The 26,045-nt window shown below is 41.6% G+C and overlaps 1 protein-coding gene across 2 annotated transcripts in view; it reads right to left on the reverse strand.

The window, feature by feature from the left end:
• Positions 1–1,367: 1,367 nt before the first annotated feature.
• plekhg4b (pleckstrin homology domain containing, family G (with RhoGef domain) member 4B) overlaps positions 1,368–26,045 on the reverse strand; it is a 26,043-nt gene continuing 1,365 nt past the window's right edge. The window contains exons 2-24 of one of the 2 annotated variants that reach the window (XM_010774948.1): positions 21,157–21,354; positions 18,945–20,166; positions 14,627–14,830; positions 13,780–13,903; positions 13,283–13,376; positions 12,681–12,767; positions 12,363–12,479; positions 12,039–12,137; positions 11,515–11,657; positions 11,269–11,407; positions 11,033–11,155; positions 10,780–10,944; positions 9,706–10,571; positions 8,984–9,233; positions 7,941–8,030; positions 7,013–7,237; positions 6,629–6,799; positions 6,360–6,537; positions 6,162–6,278; positions 5,521–5,799; positions 4,164–4,399; positions 3,081–3,149; positions 1,429–1,738 (exon numbers count right to left, since the gene is read on the reverse strand). In XM_010774948.1, the coding sequence (XP_010773250.1) occupies positions 3,105–3,149; positions 4,164–4,399; positions 5,521–5,799; positions 6,162–6,278; positions 6,360–6,537; positions 6,629–6,799; positions 7,013–7,237; positions 7,941–8,030; positions 8,984–9,233; positions 9,706–10,571; positions 10,780–10,944; positions 11,033–11,155; positions 11,269–11,407; positions 11,515–11,657; positions 12,039–12,137; positions 12,363–12,479; positions 12,681–12,767; positions 13,283–13,376; positions 13,780–13,903; positions 14,627–14,830; positions 18,945–20,166; positions 21,157–21,354 (5,172 nt within the window). In that variant the 3' untranslated portion in view covers positions 1,429–1,738; positions 3,081–3,104. Of the gene's footprint in view, positions 1,739–3,080; positions 3,150–4,163; positions 4,400–5,520; positions 5,800–6,161; positions 6,279–6,359; positions 6,538–6,628; positions 6,800–7,012; positions 7,238–7,940; positions 8,031–8,983; positions 9,234–9,705; positions 10,572–10,779; positions 10,945–11,032; positions 11,156–11,268; positions 11,408–11,514; positions 11,658–12,038; positions 12,138–12,362; positions 12,480–12,680; positions 12,768–13,282; positions 13,377–13,779; positions 13,904–14,626; positions 14,831–18,944; positions 20,167–21,156; positions 21,355–26,045 lie in introns of both variants that reach the window. The other variant, XM_010774949.1, reaches the window with a different exon arrangement.

Here is a 26,045-nt window from a genome sequence, read left to right on the forward strand (position 1 = left end):
TATTCTACCTTTATAGTACTGTGAATATGTGTCCAATAGTTTTAACGGGCGCTGCAAATAAGATTGTTTATATATATTATGATGATTTAGATATATTTTGGGAACCTTTTTCTGATTACTTTCTGTGTTAACCTTTAAACATTTACACGCATTGTCATGAATACATGATATGAAATGTTAATCTGTTTCCCTGTCAGTCTCTGCAGATTGTGAGCGGTCTGCTGAGTGTTGGAGTTGGAATTGTTTTTGCAGTAACCCAAGAGATGCAAGAGTCTCTGATCAATCTGTTCAGACTTTCACACCTGACTGGAGCCCTTGTAAGTGTCTTGTTCTAACTTGACAAATGATACACATCCTGCAGCAAGAAGTACATCAGATACAACTGTACGGTCTTGTTGAATTACTTACAAATGTGCCTTCTTCTCCTTCAGTTCATCATTGCTGGAGTTGTTTCCAACATGATTTTCAAATATCCAGAATTGCTACCTGTGAGTACAACTCAGTACAGGCTAAATATGCAACATTTAAAGCTAAGCAGTTACAGTCAAATAACGTATGTCTTCTGATCCAGGTGTCCCTCATGGTTAACTCGGGCTGTATTATTGTAGCCGTGGTTTCAGCTGGTCTGATAAGTGTGGACCTGGCTCTCTGGAGAACAGAACATGATAAGCATCTGAGGGTAAGACCATGTAAAGAATATAACTAAATGAAACACTGATATTTCCCTTTATTCGCCGATATAACACTTTATTATCTTGATGTTTCTAGATGGAGGTGCTGGAACTTTGTGTGTTGGCACTCGAGGTCTTACTCTCTACAATCCTTTGCATCTGGTTCTCTAAAGAGAAACGGGCCAAATCAACATCAAGCTGAAGAAGAAGACATTTGAGAACTTCCTAATTCAAATCAACTATTTGGATAGGACAAGAAGGTTGTATATTAGTGCTGAATAAAATGTAGTCCACTGTATTAGCAGAGTTTTTTTGTTTTGTTTTGTACATACTGTGTGGCTTTCTGTTCTGTTGCCTGTATTGGAGCAAGGGGCTGTGGTCTGCTTCTGATGTCTCACTTACACGAGGACAAAAGAATTGTGGTCAATGAATGTCACCTACTCTCATGTGAAGAAAAAAACCCTCCTCATCCTCCTGCGTCTCTGTGTGTAACGGTAGGATTGGTCTATCTACAAGGGTCTGTGTGTGTGGTTTGACGCTCGTGCTTCATTATCAGTGGATATATCTGCAAGGTGGGTTTTTTCAGTGCGCTCACACTTCCAGCTGCTTTCACAGAATCTATAGGATATGTGAGTAGGAAATATGCAATAACGTGTCAGGCTTAACTGGGGTAAAGACAGAAACAAAACATTATGTTTTTGAACATTTTAATCACCTGTACAAACTTTTCATAACACAGGACTGGCAACAAAATAAAAGAAACATGACAGTTAAACAGATTGATCTGCCTGCTATTTTTTTTTGTAAAACACATAAAAAAACTCATCTACAATATAAACATTGATTCTTAACTAGTCTTTTTAAAACAAATGTACAGACCACAGAAGTACCATCATGGTATTGTATACTATGTGTCAAAATATCCAATATACAGAGAATTACAATGAAATAGTTGAGCTTCATCCATTAAAGGCGTAGTGCTTTGAAGCTGGACTCCTCTCGTCTCCATCTCTTTGTCCTGATAAACCGCTGAGACGTCAGTAGTATTCAATCTGAAGACTTCACAGCTACAGAGAAAAGGAAACCACAAGAAAACAGATTTAGAAAAACATTTAGTCTACATATTATGCACTGAACGATTTTAATTGAGACAACATGCACGATTAAGAACACATTATAATATTCATTTAAGGTTTTTCCTACTTATTTAAACTGTTTGAGTCCATAACATGGATATGACTTTAAACTGAAATGTTTATTAATAGATTACTGTGCTATTTACAATTTAAATGATGTTGACAAATGACCACACCACTGTATGGAGCAGAAGCATATCTAAATGCATTACAAAAAACAAAACACATACTACTTTGGTCAAAGATTTTACTTGATACAACATTCCAAAAAATAACAATAATAATATTTAAATTACTTTATTCCTATTTATTTAAAATGTTTAATTCAACAACATTGATATGACTTTAAGCTGAGGTTTTTATGATGAGAGGAAATGACACTGACTAATTACTTTGACCAGTGAATGGAGCACAATGTTTATTAAAAAGTAACACATGTAAAATATGCAGCAGGGATTTTCTTTAGTTGAAGCATATCTTAATGCATTAAAAATAAAATAAATAAATGCTTTAACCTTTCCAAAATATGAAAAGGATCAAACACGGCTGTTTTTTAACGTCAACATTGTTAAGAGTCCCATACGTATTTAGGTCTACTTTTGGATCCTACATGTTAAGTTGATCATACATTTAAAGCAATATATAAATATGGGCTATAATAAAATAATACATTTAGATTTTGAGGGCCTTATTGACATTTACATCCTACAACAAAAGGCAACACTATTTTACATGTATTTATTCCACATGAATTCTCTTAAAGTAAATTACAGATAATGCTGTTCAGGCATTTCCTACAAACTCCAGGTCGTTAATTGTAATGCTGATATTTGCATTGTAATATTTGATGTATAAATTATTTTAGTGTATAGTTTCTGTTTTTGAATTAAATACAATAAAAGCTTAACATTAGAAACTAATTTAAATTATTCAGATCAAAAACAAAAAAAGCATGAATGCATTCCAAAGCCCCAAAACAAAAAGGTAACAGAGCATGCGTGTGTTCAAACAAACATAAAACTCTCAACACAAATGTCACCATCATGTCAAACGGATGCAGAAGGAAAAGAGAGGATGAGAAAGAGGCAGGAGTTTCCAAAACAAACCACCCATCGGGGGGATCCCTCTGACCCTCAGGACACACTGCCATGCAGCACAACCCAGGCAGCAGAAGCATGTTTTCACACAGATTAGTAGCGGGCGGGTTCCTCACAGTTGTTAATGAGGCTGTGAGGGAACACAGATGTCCGCTCTGGTGACACCGGTTACTTACTGAGCTAACCCCCTCAGCTCTGAGTCAGACCACAGTGGAGAGGCCTACAGCTATATGAGAGGTCGTGCTCTGGTAAAAACAGAACAGCAAAAAGGTGGTGAGTGAAACTAACGCTTCAAATATTCCACTACCAGTTAAGGTCTAAAATCTAAACCAAAATATACCCATTAATTGAAATGTCTCCAACATCGGTTACAATATGCAGGCAGTCTCGTCTTGCGTAGTTTGTTCAATTTTAAGATAAATAGCTGTTTATGAAAAGACAGTACTATATCAGAATAAAAGGTCCCCATTCAGATTAATGTGTGAATGAAGGAGAATAATAATATCTGCAAAATGTACACATTTATGTTCAGAGTTACATGTCTGATTACAGGTCTGGTTTAAAGCTTACACAGAAAGTGGGAGAAATGAATGATAAACCTCTTTGTATGAACAGATATCAGTGCAGGCTCAACGTCATCAAAGATTTTTTTATTTGACCATCATAGCAAAATAAGAGTTATAAGCAGAGTTTAAAATACTGGCTTATGGCTTCTTTAGGCGAATAATCAACATGATGCTAAAATGTTTCTAATCATCATTTATTCTTTCTAAGTTCCAAAGTGCAGCATTCGACTCAAATGCTTTTTCCCTGAACCAGTGGATATAACGTATATTTTGGGCGGACCTTTCCATTATAAGAGATGAAGGTTCAACTTGAAAATAATAAAAAAATCAATAAGCACAAATATAGTAGGCTATGGTTTAAATTTAAAGAGTTTAAGGTACAATCAAGACGATGACATCTCTTTTAAAACAACTAAACAATTTAAGTTCTCCTACTGTCCCTGAACCGACTCACGTTTTTCACACGCTGAATTGAGTAGTAGAAAAATACAAACAGATGTTGTGGGGTGAAGTGTTCATATATCTATATAAAAAGGTAGGCTTAATCTTCAAATACATCACTTAAGATTGAGACATCAAATATAAATGGGTGTCACCGCAGCTACGCTTGATCTAATTCTGTACTTTACAAAATGCACTCGCAGGAAACAACATGATAGATGATGATGATGATGATGATATTCAAACACTCACTGCTGTGATGAACTTGGTGCCCTGGGGTTGGAGGTCGTCCTCTTTCTGGAATATGGAAGGAGAGGCGATGGAGGAGGGAGGGCTGGAGGAGCACAGGAAAGGGGGAGTCTCGTTGTTGTTGTTGTTGTTGAAGGAGTCCATGCTGAGGCTGGGGTGCTCGGGGATGGTGAGGGTGCTCAGCCTGGTCACACTGTTACTGGAGGGACACTGGGACGATGTCTCTGAGCTCTCAGTGACTGCACACAACACACGGAGAAAATACATGAATACTGCAGTCGTGGATAAAGCAACACAAACTCCCTTTTCATTTCTTACTGAGGTGAGAGTTTAAAGAAGGTCAGTGAGTTGGCTTTTATATACGATACGATAATACTTTAATGGTCAGATCAAGTCTGAAATGCGGCTTGCATCACAGCAGCTCCATGTGTAACATCAACATAGACAAATATCAAGACACAATACATGAAAAACAAAACCTTTAACATAACAGCACAATCAGTGAGAAAACATGTTCCATCCCTTCAGCGTGCATTTGACCTGGGATTCAGCTGTATTTACTGTGAGGATCGACTGATGCACAAAGGAGTGCTTCAGTCTGACTTTAGAGAATCGCGGGACCCTGTATCTCCGAATGCTCTTGAAGCTCTTATGTGCAGCATTCGAAATGTTTAGACTTTGGCAACTCCTAGTGGTAGCAGCAAAGAAGACACCGGCAGGCAGTAATCCCCTGTACACATCTTACAGATAGAGTTTATACATCTGTTTTTTATATAGCTTTTTGTTTTTGTGCTTATCTTTACTTTCTCTGTGAAGCTATTTGTTACATACGGTAAAAACAGACTGGGTTAGTGAATACTTGTGCAAATAACTATTGTGTATTTGTAAATAACCTTAAATCACTTTGAAGAGATCTTTTAATTTTAACTTAAAAGAGTCTTTTTTTAGTTAAAGATAGCTCTACTTTGATTCAGTGCTGAAGACAGTTAAACCTGAACACATAAACACCTTTTACAGGCCGTGTGTGGGTTGAAGAGTCCTTAAAAAGGTTTTATGATCAGATCTACTTACACTGTTTTACCCAGAGTTTATGTCCTCACACATCAAGAGTTATTGCATTTTCTACTGTGAGACGACACTGAGCAGTTTTAATTAAATTAGATTGGTGTTAAATTAACAGCTCAGAGAATACTTTCAGGGGTAAAAACTGAAAAGCAGGAGAAAGTAGAAATGTAGTATTGAAAGCCCTCTTTGTGTATGTTTGCACCCAGAATGTTTCTGTATAATAAAGAAAGTTATTACTGTCTTAACAGAAAACAATGATTCCTCTGGGTTCAAAAGCGGTAACACAGCCACTCACTCATGGAGGGCTGGCTCCCGCTGTCCTGCTCCAGCTCGTCTTCCTCTATGCAGTCGTAGGGCCACTGGGCAAAGGAGGGAACGCTGGTCACCAGGTGTGGGTGTGTGTGCGGGTGAGAGGGTGAGGAGTAGAGATGGAGGTTGAGCGGGCCCAGCAGGGAGGAGGACGACTGGCTGCTGGAGGAGGAGGTGCTGCTGTTGGAGATGGTGGAGTGAGGTCTCTTGAAGGAAGTGGCGTGTTCAAACGAAGACACCGCGATGGAGGCCCTGGTCCTGGACTCTGTTGGTGGAGACAGAAAGGGAGCTGTGAGATCATAGGGGTGGTGATGACAAGTGACGGGAATCTATGAACATTCCTGTGGTTGTTAATGAGGGTAATTACGGGAGGAATACGTTTTTACAGCATCTCTAGTGAGCCATGAAAGAAGAGTAATGTAAAACGATGTACTGCGGTGGTAATGAATTCAAATCAGTATGGAGTAGATTACATCTGGTTTGTGAACTCTCATAATACTACCTGCATTAAAATACTTGGAAGCAAGAGACAATTATATGTGGTTTTCTATCTACATGATTACAGGGTGAATCATAGGTGCAACAAACTGAAGATTGAGAGAAAAGACAACCCGTTTTCAAGCTCACCTGACCCCTTCATGAAATAGTCGATGGCTCTGTCGCTGATAGCTGCATCACTTGGCTTGATGTCCATAAAAGGCTTGCTTCCAATCCCCATGGAAACCATCTCCTGCATGCGCAACTCTACAATCGAGAAGTGAAATACTTTAGTGACCAGATCTTTGTGTTCCGTGGGATAAAGATGATAATTACAGTTACACAGACCTCTGTTCCTGAGCGCCTGCCTCCACAGGATCTTGCCTATGATGGCGGTCCACACAGCCTTGACCTCTGCAGAGCTGGCCTGCAGGATGAACGTGTCCTGGGACTTCCTCCGACGGAACCAAATCTCAAAGCGTAGGCCGCTGTCGCCAACATTTTCAGTCATACCTATCTCTGCTGTCTAAAAAGAAAAGAATAGAAAAAACACTGTTAAATGTTTTGTTATTGTACACACAGAAGAAACTGCCAACAGAACCCAAATAAACTCTTACTTTGAAAGACTGTTTATAGATGTAGAAGTCATATCCTCCTTCGATCTTCTTGGTCTTGCTGAAGAGAATAAGGTCTTCAAACAAGAAGACGTGGCGGAGGTATTTCCTCCGTCCACACCAGACTATGAACTCGTCCTGGCAGCGGAGTTGACCCTGCTCTTTCAGGTTCACCTGGAGAGGAAACAGGGCCGATAACATGCGTCAGAGAGGAACAATACAGATCCTGGTGGGAGGCTGACTTCACTGTGCTGCGTGCATAACAAGATGACCTCCAATTTAAAAATAGTTATTGTCAAAGTGTCTTATAATAAACTTAAGTAGTGTTTGGCTCTTTCTGCTGATATCAACATATCCTTCATAGCAGTACATGCGTTTCCTACTTACATCACAACCACGAATGGCATCCATGGCCAGCAGGTCGTTGCCATGGCGAAGCTGAAACTTGACCATCTCCTCTGCGGTGCGGAGGTCGCTCAGCTCCTGCTCCTGGGACTGACTGCACTCCTTGATCAGGTCCTTCAGCAGCAGAGCGTATTTACTCATCCTCTGGATGGGCTTCAGCAGGTAGGAGGCCAGGTCCATCTTGTCCCCGAGCTCCATCTGCATGTTCTGGAGGGAGAAACACTCAGGATTATCATCGTGGTTTCACTGCTCTTACTACGAACTGTTGTTTTTAGTATGGGCTACTTATGCAAATGTTAAAACATGTGCAAACTGAAGGTCAATTATTGTTTCTTCTTGTTTAGTACCTGTGTTAAAAGTTATTAGACATGACCAATACTAAAAAAAATTGTCTATATTGCTATTGTTTTCAATATTTCTACATTTAAAAATCCAACAAAATATATTCATCGGCTTCATCATCAACACATCACACAAACAAACCTTTATATAAGAATCCCATAAACATGATCAATACAAAATTGTGATATGTAGTTAAGCTAAGAAGAGATACAAATAAATATAAAATGTGTTACAATTTTCACTTTTAAAAAAATCAATGTTTAGGGGCTCTCTGCTAGACGAAACTCAAAAGCATTAAAAACAGTGAAAACAACAAGGAGGTATGATCTTGAGCTGAGATCATTTTTGTCAAACTCAAACGTATTTTTGGGCATTTCTGTACTATAATTTAAATAATCTGATACCAATATACTGTCTTGTGAAAAGCTGAAATCCAATATTAACCATGTCAAGGTATATATTAATATTAAATATTTGTTGGGATCTATTTATTTAGTGCTTCACGTAAACATCAGGAACTTTTGACCTGCCTCTGTTTGAGGAATGTAAGCAGAGTTTCCAGACGCACCTTAAAGAATTCGTTCCCATGGCTGCTGAGCAGAGCGTCGGACTGAGGCTTATTCTTGCTGTAGAGAGCATACATTCCAAACTGATCCTCCTGCACACAAGATTAACATGTTACAACACTGACTACAGTAAGAAGTATGCATTTCAGCATGCCAAACACCATAATGAGTCAGCTCCAAGGAGACAGTTATTGTATGGGTTCATTATGCTGCTGATGAGAGACTAAATGGGGATACAAACAATAATAGAACGGTACAGTGAAAACATGAATACGTTGAAAACAATAACTTAAAGGGGACCTATCATGCTATATTTGAACAATATATTATAGGGCCATACCTATATAAAACATGTATGTGAAGTGTTTTTTCAAAATACCAAACAGATCACCCATTGTAGCCATGCCTCATACTGCTCAAACCCCTCTTTTGCTGCCCTGTTAGAGAAACGCAGATTTGGTCCTTGCTTGAAAAAAAGAAGAACGAAGAGGAGGCGGAGCTAAGGAGGCAATCAGAATTCTACCAGAGAAAAAGTTAAATTCTGCTATGATAAAACACCATCCTGTTCTAAACCACATCAAAGATTATTTCTGAAACAGTATGGAGCTCAAATGCCTTTTCTCTTGCAGGTTTATCACAAGGTAAGTTCTTTTTTTATTTCCTGCTTTTTAAACGCTCTTCAGTACAGGTTAGCTCTGAGTGTTAGCGAGGCTTGCTAAAGACGTCCAAAACACGTCAGGCATTCTGATAGCAACTTTCTGTGGGTCCGCTGTCGCTATGACGTCACAGCGGATGGAATCTGTATCCGCTCGTTGTACACCCATTTTTAAAAGATTTGGGTACGGAGGAAAAGAGAGAGGGTTTAATTTTTTGACGCTGGCGTGAGTTCCCCGACGCACCGGGGACACATATTCATGTATAAAAGACATCACAAAGTGCATTTTGCATGATAGGTCCCCTTTAAGTTGTTTTTAAAAACATTGGTGACTAAAGCCTGAGTGATGCGGGCTGCTTCAGGGCAATACGACTGACTGTCTGTACTCACGTGACTTTGAAAGCAGCTGCTGATGGACAGTGGGGAGTGGGCGCAGGACTCCAGCTCCTTCAGGAAGTACCGACTGTGGAAGTCCCACAATTTCTCCACGTTCCCGAAAATAATGCTGCGCTTCCCCCTCAAGTCCTGGGGCAAGTCCAGGCGCTCCATCTCGGGGAAATAGTGCTCAATGATGTAGTTGAGAGAGCGGACGTACTCCCGCTCCGTGGTGATCATCTCGTCCATGATGTGCTGCACTTTACTGGTGGACAGAAAGACATGATAGGGTGTAAGAGTATTTAGGATATTTACTGTGCATTGGTACATATACAAAACAACATTAGGTAATCAACACAAACATTTACAACTATTTTGATGATTTAAGTAATCCTTTTATAAATCAAAAACACAATTCTTCTTTGTATTTCAGCATTTCAAATAAGCATTTGCGTATTTCATCAGAATTATTTTATAATATACAAATAAATTGGAATATTTGAAGGTTCCTTTAACAATAATTAAACCATATTTGTCTGGGAATCTACACAGAAAGTATTTGTGGCACTGTAAAAAAATGGAACTGCAGTTTTACAGCTAAGTTTGTTAGAAATGTCATATTGTTTGTTCTGTTGTTGTGGGTTTTGTCCATGCTCTCTACATATAAACACTTTTATAATACAACATGTAAAGTAATATTCCAGTTTATGTTTAATATCTTTGGTTCACTTCCTCACCTGCTTTGTTTCTTGCCCTCTCCCTCAGTGCCTCCGTTGTTGATCCTGGAGGGCGTGGACATGCTGCGGCTGCGTCCCAAAGCAGGGCTCATCACGTCAGGCCTCTGCAGCTTCTTCTCTGCACACACATTATTAGCCACCTCCAAACCCTTTATGTACACACCAGTGTAGCCGTGAATGTGGCTGACGTCCGAGTGATGACCGCTGTCCCTCTGGGTCAGCTCATAGCTCATCGTCTTCTTCATGATCTTCTTCATGGGCTGCTTGCGGAGGCGGGACGTCCCGGAGTAGACGGGCTCTGAGTGGCAGGATATTGTCGAGTCGATGGTGCAGTCGCTGTCTGTGTCGTCAAACAAGGACGGACTCTGCCTTAGTTTGCTGTCTTGGTCGGGGGAGAATGTGAAATTTGAGGAGGAGATTGAACTGGTTGGGCTCTTGGAGAAAGGCCCAGCAGAGTGGGGCTTGATGTCCTCAAAAGTTAATGGTGAAACAGGGAAAAGAACACATGCTTTCACTCCATGATGATCTTTATTGGAAATCTGGCTTTCTGGAGTCTTTAAAGAAGCCGCTATGTCAACAGCCGTGGTGTTTGGGGATGGAGTCATGGCTCGAGCCAAAGTCTCTTCTAACTGCTGTTTGGTCTGCTGACACTTGTGCCACACGGAGGTCCACTGCTGCAGCTGCTGAGGACTCTCCAGGGAGAGCACCATGTCGTTCAGGATGCCGAAGTTGTCCGTGGAGAACTTGGATGCCTCGGTGTAGTAATCCTGCAGGATCTTTTCCACAGATGGCGAAAGTCCGGCACCTGTAGTGTCCAGATTCAACTGATGGAAATAATCCTGGCAGTGCTCGATCCACTGGTTTGCCTACACATTGAAAAAAAAAAAGTTAATACAAAGGTCTATATCGTAGTTGGATACAAAGTATAGGTAATCCAGAAAGAAATTAATTGATGTAGTATTCATTGGAAAGTACCCTGGATGAAAGTGTATTCTTGATCCTACCCCAGGCTTTTATCTCTGTATAATAAAAATATACTTTTTGCTGTGACATTTTACATTAGTTTTTACTTACAGAGTCATAGAAGTCATACAAGTTGGTTAGGATGTCTAGCTGGGTCTTCCTCTTCTCCACTCTGCTTAGGATGGAGCCCAGATGTTGTTTGAAGTCAAGGAGAGCTGAACCTGGAAGAGACTCCGGAGAGTCTTTGACCAGCTGCAGGCCATGTCTCTGCTGGTGCTGTCAGGATAAGGACAACACAGATCAATAAAGCACTAGTTGTCTTCAAACGATTACACATAAGAATATGTTTTGAGGCCCTATTTACCACTGACTCCTCCAGAAACTGTTCCAAGCTCTCTCTCATCTCCTTCACTTTGGCCACAGACAGAGTGATTGATTCCAAAGGCGTGAGCTGCTTCTCTCCCTCTACACTGAACCAGAGTTTTATCTGGAAAGAGAGGGCAGGTTTTTTTTTAATGAGTATTCTATTTTTGTCAAGAGAAATAAGAAGCATCAGAAAATCTGCAGCACAATGATGACAATGACAAGCGTGAAGCTCACCTGTTGTGTTTGCTCCTCAAAAGTGCGCACCTCCAGCTGGCTCTCTAACTGTTTCTGTGACTTGTTGGAGAGGATCACGAGCTTATGGACTTCTTCATCTACTTGGTTGTACAGTGCATTCAACATGTCTACAGCATCTCTAAATAAACAAAGAAAACAATAAAAAGTTATAAGAAGTTTATTTAATCGTCACCACAGGTTTTATTCATGTTAACACATGTGATTAACAATCTCTTCCTTCAGTACCTGTAGTTTTCATTCTCAGAGGCCTCGTCCTTCCTGATGCGTGCGAGGACAGTTCCTCCTTCTAAGCGCAGTCGGTTTAGACGGGTGTCATCGAGTACACGCTTCATGAGAGTCTTCTGCTGTTCCATCACCTCAGACACCTCCTGAAATAAACATATAACAATAAAGGTGAACACAGTTCAAATGTTAACTAATACATATCACCATGACACTTCCCCAGTTGATAACTTTGACTACATTATGATATTTGTTTTGTATTTCAAGTATTCTGATTGATGTTTGAATATAAAAATATATGTTGTATATTTGTGAAATGTTTATGCCAAATGTGTATTTGAAATGATTTATTTTAGTCTGTTTTGGGAAATCCTGTTAGTGACCTCAACAGCACAAAGATCAGGAAAGGTACTCATTAAGCAAACTCCTGAACTGTTTTCAGTTGAGGTGAAACAGCAAAGAGCTATTGTGTGTCAGACGTATAATAAATCAGAAGGCCAGACCGCCTGCAGGAGCTGGGTTCTGACCTCAGAGGTCTTCAGGTTGCCGCTGTTGCTCAGGGTGCTGATGGACTCCTGAAGAGAGGAGATGGCCGCGCTACAGCTGCTGGCAAATGGGTCGATTTTCTGTGAAAGAGCGAGAGAATATTAGCACTAGCAAATGTAAAGAAAAAGGCCATTTATTAACGACATCACTTTGACAAAACATGTCATATATAATACATGTGGTTAATAACAACTAGGATCCAACTCAAACAAAACGTATTTTTGCAAAGGTATCCCCACCCTAGCCAACCTATTAAGCAAGTTTACAAATATGTTTACAACTCCCAGCCGCCCCGTCACACCCACCTGTCTGAAGTGGATCCAGTGCTTGTGGTCGTAGTGGAAGTGGCCCTCTAGCTCTCGTGTGAGCTGGGTTTGATCGATGTGCTTCTGCAGGGCTTTCAGAGACGACAGTGTTTCAGTCTGTTGCAAGAAAAGAAAACAAACACATGTCTGTGTCAGCACAGACTACGACAAAACATTACATGGGAATACATCACATCTAAATCTAATTGAAAAGATTGCAAATCTCTTATGAAATGTCATTAGATCTAGCATTTAAGCGGGAGTGAATCACTTAATTCAAAACACCCATCATCCATCTGATCAAAAAAGGTAATTCACCTGTACATCCATGTCTCTCTCAGGTTTGGCTGCTGTCTCCTTGTCCACCAGGAAGAGAACAGTGTAAAGTGCATTGGGTGCTAACGCCTGAAAAAGAAACATGCCAAATGAATGACAAAGTGACTTAAAATACAGAAAATAAATGATAATACATGTAGATATAGAATGCGTAGTAAAAAATGACTTCTGACGCACGTGTTGTGGTTTAAATAATTATGATCCTGACATCAGTATGAAAACTCATCACCATAACATGATGATATGTCTCTTGTAAGACGGCTGCAGCCAGCCCGCTCCCAGTGTGCGGTTAAAAACAGACATGTAAGTACAGGCTTCCCCACAAGATCCCTGAGGGCAGACTTTTTTCAGAAAAATGTCTTGCAACTGCAGTACTTACACATTTGAAGGTGTGTCACTTAAAAAAAGCAAACAAGAGACTGTGAAACAGACTGAAAGCTAGAACAATACGAAGTGTGTAAGGAACGTCATAGTGTAATAACTGTGAGAGAGCCGGCCAAGAAGACAACAGAGATTTAGCAGCGTCTGAACACTCTCTGGGTGTGTGTTGGAGAGTGATTACATATTTTCCACTGCGGGCTCACCTGCAACTCAGACAGAGATGACAACAGAGCTGGAACAGACTGCTGCCTCCTGCTGTCTATCACAACAGTTAAGCCTTGATCACACCTTTCTTTCCTGAAACCAAAGCATTACTGTCAGTGCACTGTCTTTAATCCAACACTTGACTGCATGAAATACCATCATTTGAGAGCTAAGAAATCAATTGAGGGAAACCTGATCAAAGAAGAAGATAATATCATATTTTAAGATGGATTTGGAGAGTCTAACAACTTCAATAACATTGATCTAATATTCTCTACTAGAAAGACCTTACTTAAAGACCTTTACTGACCTTACCCCATATACAAATTCTGACTTTTTCATTCATTTATAAGTTATAAAAGACAGCTGCAGTTAGAAGCAAAAGGCTAAATATGTTAATGCGCACTCATGTTAACCTCAGGGCTAAGACACAGCTGTGAAAGTTACTGGAGTTATTCTTAACTCAGACAAAACAAACCCAGAGTGTATGACTTACCGCAGCGTGGAGTAGTAGTAGCCCAGTAAACAGGTGAGGTCACTGACCGTGCAACTCTCACCTGCCCACACCTGAGCTCTGGTGCACACCTGCAGCACGGCCCTCCCACTGCGATCTCGGTTCCCTGGAAGAGAGAAGGCCAGAAGGGGGTCACTGACTACTCACATGTCAACTTCATTTTCTATGTCAGGAGTGTTTGAGCTTGAGCAGCTCAGGATGATCGCAATGTCCTCCTCTATGTAGGGGGATATTTAAACGTTTCTATAATATCGTTTAAATACCCAGTTTTGCATATCATCCTTTCACGACAGACCTTACACAGTGCAATATTATCTCGAGATAAACCAATATTAAAAACTCAAAATGACCACAACGGTTCATAAACTAAATTAAGATAATGTCTTGACACGGTATCCTCTGTTAAGTCCTGTTCTTCATTTCCAGCAATGGAGAAGACATGTTGGACACATGATATATCATGGTATTTTTACAATAGGGTAAGGCTTTATTAAGCATTGCACATGTGTTGTTTGGTTGTGATATTAACTGAAATGGATAAAACATTAGATCAGAAACTAAGAATTAAAACACATTATTTTCTCAACAGCTTTCTGAAGCTCTTTAACCTCTTTAACCCATGGCTACTGTGACAAAGACTAAGCCTTAGTATATGGGCCGCCCGCCCTACAATGTAAACTACTGGGGCATTATGCTCTGCTCTCAATGTGAGTGAAATATGATAGAGTACAGGACTATTTCATGAGTTTGCCAGATACCTGTAAGACAAGCCATTAGGTCAAATTGAAAGCAGCTTATGTCAGCAATGTCCGCATCACTTGTCCCCTACCTGGCAGGATCACAGCACCCGATGTGAGCAGCTCTTGGTTGAGCTCTGACACCAGTTTAGGGAGAGCCGAAAAACTCTCAAAGGAAAATCCTGATGCTGAAGGCCTCTTGAGCGTCGTCCCATTGGCTGCTTTAGGACTGTGCGGCTCTTCTCCACTATGCCTGTGCCGCCTGCTGTCAGTGCTGATGGTGTCATCACGCTGTCCTGTTGAAAAACATATAAATAGTTGGCACATTGTCAAAGTGATACTTACTAAGCCGCAACTGCACACAAATGCAGTGCAATCAATATAAATTAGAAGCTTCCTTTCACCTCAGTAGTAATCGTAACTCCTCACAAAACAAGTGTTTATTATAGGTGAGGTAGCTGCTGTAGTAGTGAGTTCACTTTGAGTCATCATGGAGACCAGGTGTTTAGTCGGCCTGACTCATGCGTACTCATGGCGGTAATAGACTCTTATCTTCACGTCCTCATCTTCCAAACCTGGAGGCTCTGTTTATGGGAATACTGCTCCTGACACAATTTATAGGCTTGAACCTATTTCTGAAGCGGAAAACTCAGTATAGCTGTTTAACCACTGAATACTTCACTGTGCCTCACTAACATCTGTAAGATGATTGACAGAACAATAATGGACAACAAATGTGTTAAGTCGTTTCCTAAGCTTAAATTATCTGGTTTTAATACTTTAACAAGGCAAATGATGCCACTTTAGACTAGACTAAATTTTTAGCTTGTATTCTTCCCAATATTTGGGAAATCTTTCAAATAAACTATGAATCGTTTGCAAAAGGCACACAGGGGATAGGATTTGTAGTACAAAGTGTTGACAGGCTCATCTGTTTTGGTTGCCATGTTTGCTGCACACACTTGAGGCCTGGTGTGAATATAGCACCTAGATGCTATCTTATCCACAGCATCCCAGATTTGTGGCTTGTTTTTATTGGGTTTTCCTTTGCTTTTATGCAGCTCATCTACATTTCACCCTTTACTTGATGTCACAGACTTTACTCTTCATTATTACAACTCTATTTGTCATACATAGATTTTACCATCATATCTTTACTCTTGTCTGCCACGCCAGGGAAACCAGGCCTGTAACAAATGTTAACACTTATATTTTATGAGAAACATTAAAAAATACTCAATATAAATAAGACTGTTTAAAGCCAATGTCTTGTGGCTATGTTAGGCTTTAAATTAAGACACAGTAATGCTTGAGCTAAAGGCTAATAGCAGTCATGCTAACTTTGCTGATGTTAAACAGGTGGGTAATGTTGTACGGGAATTACCACCGTCATAACAGTTTAGGCATCGTATCATGGCTTGAGCTTTTTAGCTTATCAATATAATTTGTTCCCACATGTAATCTTAGACCTATAGGACATTCATGCAGTTCCCTTCCATTTGTGCATTAAAAATAGATTAAATAGCAATATTCCAGTTGATTAAAGGCTCCATGTCATGCTTTTCTGGTTATTACCCGTCCCCTTGTGTGTTATGAAGGTTTTTCTGCATGTAAACGGTCTGCAGAGTCACAAACCCTCAAAGTACACCCTGTAGAGAGTAAAACTCTAACACAGAAAAGACCTGTCTAGACCTGTCTATGCTATACCTGTCTTCTTCCTGGGTACAGTGACGTGACCATGCCCAGGTCCAAATGGACCAATCCGTGGAGCTCCTCACACACACACACACACACACACACTCACTCACTCAGCCGTATCTTTTCCCAACCGCGATACTCCGTGGAGTTTCGCCGGCACACTCAACCTTATCTTTTCTCAGCCGCAGCTGCGTGGATCTCCACTCACAGTTCGCCACACACTCACGTGTGTGTGCTCAGGCTGAGTTCATGCTGAGTTTCGCGTTGCCTCGCTTTCTCGCAGCAACCAGGACACGACACCAGTAATCCATCTCACACTGTCCGCTCCTCGAGCGGAGCAGCGAGCCCCGCAACGTCTCGCCAACACGGCACCCAGACCCCACGCAGCATCTGTTTGTCATTGATGGTGTCATTTTCTGGTTGCTAACAAACACCATTGTAACACATAAACACACATCAGAGCACAGTGGGCTCATAGGGAGGGGGGGGGGCAGGAGCTCCAACAAGGCGTTTAGGACAGAGAGTGAATACTAATACTATACAGAGATGCTGTATGAGAAACCAATGCGAGTTTGGAACATTGAACAATGTAAATCTATTCTAGTAGAACTCAACAATGGAATTATGATCAGTAGAAATGGCCATGACATGGGACCTTTAAGATATGTCAGTCTGGCTCAAAGCGGTGGTCTAACCCGCTGACCAGCAGACATTCCCATCCCTAAAGCCGCAGTCATAAAACCATGAAAGAACTATATAATATAAAATAATAAAACCTTGATAAGCCATCGTGCAGCCAACTCTACAGTTAGATCTGTAAATATCAGTTTCTGATGGATACCTTTTGTGTGTTTTTAAACCGTTTGAGGCCTCTTGTATTGTCCTGCTCTGCTCTGTGACAGTAAACCTCCCAGCTCAGCCTCTATTGTCTTCAAACAGTCGGTGCATTTCCTGTGCGACTGTGTGGCCAGGCCTGTGTTTGCTGCATGTTTCCTAAATTGCTTTGTTTTCAGAGGAAGTGGCAAATGTAGAGTAAAGCCTCCTGAGTATTGTCCTGTGTGAAAGTCTGTATTTTGTGTAGTCTGCTGGACACATTGGAAAGCTGTAAAGAGGCTAAATGTGCACTGGTGGATGGACCTTTGAGTAACTGATCACATAAATCACAGAGGATGTGTTTTGATATTGCAGTTTGCTCATACATATCATGAGTACTTCAACCCCTTGAGGAGTATTTTTTTCACAGTGCTGTGAGTCAGAGCAAGTTAGGTTTTGTTTTCCTCAACTGAATGGACTCTCCAAAGACACAGGCATGGATTGAAAGGCTTTTTTTTTTCTTGTGGATCCCCAGTGGCTGATTGATTTACAAAGAAACTTTTGTAAATGAGAGAACCCATCTGGGATCAGTGCAGCCCCCAGCCCCAATAACACTGTAGGGTCATCTCATTGTGGGATGCTGGGGTCCCTGTGGTTGGTTTACAGAGTTTACAGGATCCTTTGTTGCCTTTCAAAGGTCGTTGTGGGAAACCTGCTTTGCAACAGCTGAAATACAATCCCCTCTGAGGTAATCTCAGGAACGTAACACCAATGTCATTTAACTACTGTATTTTTGCTGCATGGTGGGTATTTCACAGACTGAAAAAGAACACACAAAAAAACCCTCTGATTGAACAATACTAACAACCTTAGCTATGCCCTGGCATTGTTCAGGGTATGGATTCAAAGATTTAAATAAATTCAGCCAATTTTAACCTCACATTTCAATTCACGGAAGAATCTGTGTTTTTCTAAAAACAACTGAATTCCCTGGGTGGTATTCTCACATCGCCCCTTTCCTGAGCTACCCTGTATGAACCAACACAAGAAAAACAGACTGACGGTGGTAAAGAAAACACAGGGTGGTGAGGTTCTGAAGGTTTGTTTCCAGGGTAGGGCCATACCTGTACCCTGAACGTGCCAAAGACTACACAGAGTGGGCTTTGAAAAGCTATCTGTCACCAATGACAGCGTTAAAGCTTTAGGTTAAAAGCTGTCTCAACTCCAACGGCAGCCGCCTGACGTTCTGATGTAACCGCTCCTGCTGCAGGGCACGAGTACTCACCCTGGTGAGGAACCGCCATTATTTGACTATTAACAGTGAAACTTGGTTTTCGCGCCCTTAGGTTATATTATTAGATAAGGGAGAAATGAGTCATGGACTATAATTAAAATTCAACCACTCTTGTAGAAAACAAAACTGAATACAATCCTGTATTCTTTTTGAGTTCTTCAGAAAGCATACAACCAAATCAATTTGATATATTTAACCCTCATTTAAACTTGGATGTGAACCCTTTACAAATGTGTCATAATTGTATATGTTTTCTTTGTTGGAACTAAACCTAAACAATCTCGAAAAGCAGAGTTCTGTCATTTCAAATCTTTACTCTTTGATCTAGTGAGTTTTAATGGCAGCAGGTGTATATGGGATTGACACAAAGTAAACCAAACATGTCCTGCATTCAAAATGTAGTTTGGTAAATGACCAAGTTATATCTTAACATTATATTAATGTTATTATAGACTGTTCCCTTAATCCCATTTTGAGTAATACATATGGTAGTGTGTCCCAAAACTGTACTTAGTAAATCTTCTTTGGAACTTTCTATAAGGTATGGTAAGGCATGTCAAATGTTACAGTAACTGAAGTGTGATTTATTTGACAACATCACATACCTGAGTCGTCTTTGCTGCTTCTCCTCTCAGAACCAGGCAAAGCTGCCTCAAGGTCCAGCTTCCCAAAACGAAGAGCGTAGCCATTCATCAGCTTTTTAGGGGTGGTGGTACCTGAGCCCCCAGAGGAGGATCGCTCTCTGTGGCCTTTAACCTGTCCAGCCTTGTTAGTCCTCTCCAGCGACTTTGAGCGTCTTTCTGCTCGTCTCTCTGCGCTCCTCAGCCCCCTCTGTAAGTAAAGTAAAGGTGTGCTGGGCCTGGAGTCATCTCCACCGAGCCAGCTCCGGCTGCCCAACCTCCGAGATAAGTGTTCTCTGGAGGAGGTCCGGGGGTCTGGGCTGCTGCCTGGTGTCACTGGACTCTCTCTTAAGCAAGCACTGTGCTCTGAGCTTTCCTCCAGTATTGATTCAGAGCTGGACCCGAGACTCATGGGGTTCTGCAGGGCCTCCATGTAAGACTTCCGGAAAAGTCTTCTGCTCTCAAATTGAACGGAGTCCCTTGGGAGGCGACGGCGAGGGCCTGGGTTACTGAGGTCTGTGCTAAAAGACAGCATCTTGGAGGCCCGTCCAGCGCTATCCTCGCTCCCTATCCCACACTCTTCAGTGGGTCTTTCCATTTTAATGATGGGTGTAGCAGCGTCCGGAGCACTGTCACTGTGGCTCCCACCGCTAGGGTCCTTGAGGGGTCTGTGTGGGGAGTTTGGCTCAGAGAAGATGGAGTCAGCTCCCTGAGAGTGCAGCGACTCTCTGGAGCTGCGGTGGCTGTCCAGAGTGCCCGTGGACCCGCTGGTGCTGCAGGTGCTCAGGTGACCACGGAAGCCACCTCTGCTGCAGTGCGCCTGCATGATGGCGTCTGCCGTGCTGCTGACAAACAGAGGGTTGACCACGTTCTTCCACGGCGTCCTGAACACAGCCGTACCAGTGGTGAGCAGACAGTTCTGTAGTGGGTGCAGGTTTCGGTCCCGTGTTACATTCTGCAAGAACTCAGCTGTGAAGACGCTGCCATACATGCTCTCTGCGATGGGGACTTCTGTAATTGCCTGCCCAGTGACCGACAGACATTTTATCACAAGCTTTGCAGTCTTACGGCCTAAAGGAACAATCTGTAAGTAGAAGTCTCCTTGCTTTAGTCGAACTTTGTGCAGGGGGGAAAGCTGCAAGACGACTTTCTCGTGGATGCAGAGAGGCCACCCCTCATGATAGAACAGCAATCCTCTGAACCTCACCTGAGAGAAAAGAGAGAAATCTGTCAATACCCACTCTCATAAAAGTGTGTCATTGCTCAGCTGTGGTACGACTGACATCTGCAAAGCTGTGTTCAAACACATGTTTAACTTTAATGGAGTGGCGAGATGTTTTCACGGGACACACAGGATGAATCACTGATGGCAATCACTCGACTAAAGAGGGAAACCTGTCTGATCAGGTCTGGTTTCGCAGCAAGCAGAACACAATATTTATTCTGTGACAGAATAAGAAACAGGCTCCAAAAGCAAAGATGCTGTGCTTGAAGGGTTTGTTTGAGGATGTGATCTTCCTCTGAAGCCTCTCATATTGCCTTCAATACAAAGACTCTCATGCATAGGAAGCTGTTCTCAGGGGCTAGGCTTGGGTCAAACTATGGCTATCGTCAGAGTGTAATCTCAGCTCAGGTGAATGCAGAGGAATAAAGTTTCCGTGCTTCGGTTGTAGAAGCCTAACCCACAGCAATCAAAGCTTGTGAGCGAGAATATTGGATTTCACCTTGGACCCAAGAGTCCATGGCAGCCTTTCAAACAGACAACAGTTTGCCTCTGTTTCCCTATTCAGAGAAAGATGGCAGCTTTTCATCTTGTTTTCGGAACAATAATGAACTCTGTCTCAGTCTGATGCTCCCCCTTCCCCCTCAGCACAGATATTCACACTCAGCAGCACTGTTCTCACATTCTTTTGTCACAAACATTTTTGTCTCATCATTTAGTGGCTTATCTATCATGATGTTTATTATTCAACGTTTGGTTTGGTCAAAGTGTTTAGGAAAGGAGATATGGATAGTTGTCTTAGGAGGGTTTTTTATTTTTTCTCTTTTGTGCAGTTTCTTAATATTTTATTTCAGAATGAGGCCAAATAGGATCCTGGAAAAAATATATTTTTTTGTTAATCAAAATGATTTTGGAAATAAATCGCAGAAGGTCAAATCAATGTATCCTCAGCTTCCACAGTGATCAATAACTCACACAGGTTTCTTGTTGGATGATCTGAAGGATCCTCTTGGCAGGAAGCAAGAAGTCAATGAGGCAGCGGAGGCCGTCTCCTCGGTACTGCCTTTCCACCACACTGAAGAGCTGCCACAGGACGGTGGCCGCGGTGGAGCTGAAGGGGCGGTAAAGGGCCGACAAGGTGCTCTGGATACAGCTGTCCAAAGACTCAGTGTCCTGAGGAGGAAGACAAATAACTGTTTTATGTTGGATATCTTAAAACAGATAACGTTTTTGCTAACTACCTCACGGTAAAAATAAGTCTAAAAGCCACTTAGACATGGCTAAACAATAAACCATATGCAACATGGACATGGAGTGTAGACCGGTGGCTCCCAACCTTTTCGCCTTTTGATCCCTTAAAGCAAAACAAAGTCATCACAGGTTATGGCTTTCATAGGTTTTCATTGTAAGGATTTTAAGTAGTGTGAATTAGTATGCAGCATTTTACAAGATTCAAAAAGAAAAGAAAAGGCAGAAAAGAACACACATTCTGTGATTTATAATGCATATGCCTCTTTTCTTTGGACCCTTTGAGGGATACGGCCCTTATTTCAGAAACCACTAGTCTGCCGTGCATTTAGAGCAAACATGTTAATCTAAGAGGACTAAGAGCTGTGCTCAATGCTAACAACAAACAGACTCACAATGAAAATGCTAACATGCTGATGTTTAGCTGGTGTAATGCTTACCAAGTATGTCACTGCAGGTTGGCATGTTATTAGCAATAAACAAAGCAGCTCAGGCAGATGGATAGTTACAAAAGCTCTAGCTCTCGCTGCAAAGAAATTCCTTGAAAGCCAGCAATGTCCATCTTCTAATGGACTTTAAGGGAAAAGTTAGGAGATAACAAATGTTCTACTGGATTAAACCTTTATGTCCCATGAATATCGGTACCAAAGTTCAGAGCAATCCACTCAATAATTATTGAGCCAAATATAATTCAAATATTGCCCAACAATAACAAGACTTCTGCTTACTGTAGATGGATTCAACCAGATAAACATACAGTTGCATGATCCCACTTAGCCAGACAGTCAGGAAGTTTGAACATGACAGGAAATGTCAGCCATGATGACCTTTCCATCGTAGAGAGGGGAAACACCTGGTGGGAGTGACGTCACTGTCAGCGATAACAAACAGCAGAACTGGAAAGTACCGACTGGACTCCAGTTGCAGTCGGGATGGTGCAATGATTTCTACTAATAACAACTGTGTCATCGCTGACTTTTCTAACCCTTACGTGACCCGGGCCACCTGTCACCACCTGTCCCCACCAGAACAGATGACATGTCTGACAGCGTTAGTTACAACTGGTCCGGGGATGAGATGGGTCATTTGGGAATAGAGCAGTCCTGCGTGAGGTCGACCTGGTCTTGTAGTTGTGTTCACGGTTCAGGCTGTGACCTTCCTCTCAGCAGTGGGAGCCAAGGCCAAACATGCCCCGGTTATCTGTCCTTCCCGAATGGAACACAACAGTGGAATAGAGACATCTGCCTCCAACGATAACCGCACAGATAGATAGCAATGCCAGGGAAAGTCCCACACTATGACAACTTTGTAACCTACTGAAGAACGTGGGGGTTGAGGATGCAGCTCCTAACTTTCGCTTGAATGTCAAGGCTGCATTTACATGACAAAAAAAGTGTGTTAAAAAAAAGGGGATGCATAGAAATCTAGAGATCGCCCGTGCTCTGGTGAATGAAACTTGTCAGGCAGCCCATGTTTCACCCTTTGTAGGATCTGTCCTGTTGATCTAAGCAACTCAGCACCATCAATTAGAGGAGAGTGAGTACAGTTCAGTGCATTGGTACACATGCCACGACTCTACTACAAGGCGCTCATTGTGCACTCCGCCTCTCTAAGTGGTATGTGCTGTACAGTGTTTGGTGCCCTGAAACAAAACGCCCATCTCCATTAGCAGTCGGCCTGCTTTTAGCAAGACAAAAATGTCTCTGGGCATTAGTCACTGTTGCACCCGGGAGGAAAAGAATAACATGTGTTTTTATTGGAGGAAAGATAACAATAGGAGGAAAGCCTACATAGTTAGGTCACGCCAGCAGGTTTCTCTTCAGGTTTCCAAGGCAGAAAAAAAACAGTGGTAGTGAACAGCAGTGTGTTGAAGAACAATTTCTTAACATAGCAGAGACTTGACCTTAATGATCAATCAAATGCTGTTAAACCTGTTTCACAGGAGTGGCTGTCCATGTAATCCAGTGCTTTAATATGGACACAAAAACTGCACCTGTCCGAACAATAGAAGCAATTTTTACATTCAGAGGAATGGCAAATATTCATGACAGCATCACCCTGAAGGTAATCTCAAATGTAAGAACAGCATATATTGCTTAACATTTTCAGGAAGCATTTAGAGCTTTCCAAAAAAGTGTCACCTGGCTAGTTGGAGACATATCTGCGTGTCTCAGCAGAACGACTGAGCTTAGCCACCAAAGCTAAGCTTCCCATCCGCTCTGAGCCACAGAGGAATGCAGTGTGTATGGTTGTGTATGTCTAGCCTTAGACCCTCAGCCAGGACAGGAACACATTGGGAAGTCCCACCCTTTCTGATGCCTGGTCTTTGTAAGCATCCGCCTGGGATGGAACACTGAGGTGATAATTAATGGCTTCAACTCCAGGTGGGACTTAACGTCACGTCAGCAAACCAGCTGCTCAGAAGTTGCACAGAGCTGGTAACGCAATCTCATGATGGGGGTTTTGTCTGTCAATAAAACAGTAAAAACATAGAAGTTTGATTCTCTTTAATATTAACTTGTGGTCGGAACAAATACTGCAAAAGTTGGTAAGCCACTTCAGTTTTATTATATAAAAACATGAAATATTCCATGGGCAAATGTTTTATTGTAATAGTTGGCAACTCTAAACATACATCTCCTTTGAAAAGCATTTGTTAGACTGCAAAGGAAGAAGAAAACATCAAGTTAGAGAGAAAGAAACAGAGCAGAAGTGCATGGCAGAGAAAGAAGAAGCGAGAGACCTACAGAGACAGAGAGAGTGAGCGAGAGGTGGTCACTGACACATTTAGTGGGTCAGGGACACAAAAGGCGCTGCCTACCAGGCCTCCAGTGGAGCATGAAGCCACCAGGGGAGTGTAACAGGAGAGCCTGGAACCCCCATACAGACCGCTCACTAACCAACCTGCCAACAGCCTCAAAGGCTGCGGGATGACAAAGGCCACAGGTTGCTCAGACCTGCCCCGCTGCCAGGACGCCAACAAAAGAGTCTACAGGGACCTCACCATTGAAGCTGCAGTTTGATTCAGCTTTTGATCCATACCAACAGAAATGCTATCTTATGAGAAGAGGAGAGGAGAGGCAAGGATATAAAGGATACAAAGACCTGAGCAATGCACTAATAATTACATTTTAGTTGTAACAAATAATTATGAATGCTAGGACAATGTCTTACTTTAAAGGTCCCCTATTATATTGTTTTTCATCAATATATGATAGGTCTCAGATATATACAAAACATGTCTCTGAAGTGTTTTGCTCGAAATACCAAACAGATTGTGCATTGTACTAGCATCCCATAATTCCCTCTGTTTCAGCCCTGTTTCAAAAGTGCTGATTCTCTGTCAGTTACTTTAGATGAAAATAAGGAGCCACTCCCCACACCCCTCTGAGAGATATTTGGTTAAAAAGAACACAATGGTGATAAGGTTTGGGGGGTTACCTTGGTTGGTGATTGGCTAATGGTGACACAAGCCAAAAAATCGTTATGACATCACAAAGTGGCCAAAATCTGATCAGCTCATTTTCAGACAGGTTTTTATATAAATGGATCAGGACAAAAATAGAGAGAATCTTTTTTCCTGAAACTTCCAGAATGTCTTTACACAGAGGGGACGCATGTTTGTGTATAAAAGACATGAAAAAGTGGATTTTGCATAATATGTCCCCTTTAAATATGAATTACATTGAATTTATTTGGCGCAGTTTGCAGATCTTTTATCTAAATTCAGCTTTTAAACTGAAAAGTGCATTTGACAGCGGCTCCGCTAAAGATTCCATATCTTAGTATAACAAAAAACTGATTGGTGCTTGAACGCAAACGCCGGATACATATTACACAAAGACACAATCATTGTATGAACACTAGATAGCACTATCTGCAGTGGAAAGAGGCATAATATTAGAATGGCATTGTAGCCACTTTAGTAAACGTTATAATGTTATCTCAGCAGATAAACTTTAACCCGAGAGGCCCACATTGATTGTGTGCCAAACACAGCTGGGTCCGTGAGGTGACAGCGAGATCAACAATAATGGAAGTCTGGAGGTGATAAACTAGCCCACCCATAGTTTAAGTTACTATTTTTAATTCCGTAAATAACATTTAAATTCCTTTGTCTTGCTTGTGATGCTAATGTTAATCACCAGCCTATTGGAAATTTTGTAAAGTGTAAGACCTGTATATTTTTAAAGCAGTGTCCTTTAAAAGTGGTGCACAAAACAAAAGCTGCTCGCCAAGAGATCATAATGAAGCTCTTCTTTATTGGGTTAAAGGAAACAACTCTACAAATTCCCACGTTGGTTATCAGAAGGACTTGATATATTTTTATATTTTGTCATACAGGATGTAAACAACATCGTCAGGAAATTGTTCCTAGGCAGCACTGACAGACCCTATAGACGGATGTTGAAAACACACACACACACACACACACACACACACACACACACACACACTCACTCACTCACTCACTCACTCACTCACTCACTCACTCACCAACTCACACACACACACACACACTCACTCACCAACTCACACACACACACACACTCACTCACCAACTCACACACACACACACACACACACACACTCACTCACTCACTCACTCACTCACT

Source organism: Notothenia coriiceps, unplaced genomic scaffold, assembly GCF_000735185.1.
Source record: "Notothenia coriiceps isolate Sejong01 unplaced genomic scaffold, NC01 NC01_scaffold00014991, whole genome shotgun sequence".
Taxonomy (NCBI): domain Eukaryota; kingdom Metazoa; phylum Chordata; class Actinopteri; order Perciformes; family Nototheniidae; genus Notothenia; species Notothenia coriiceps.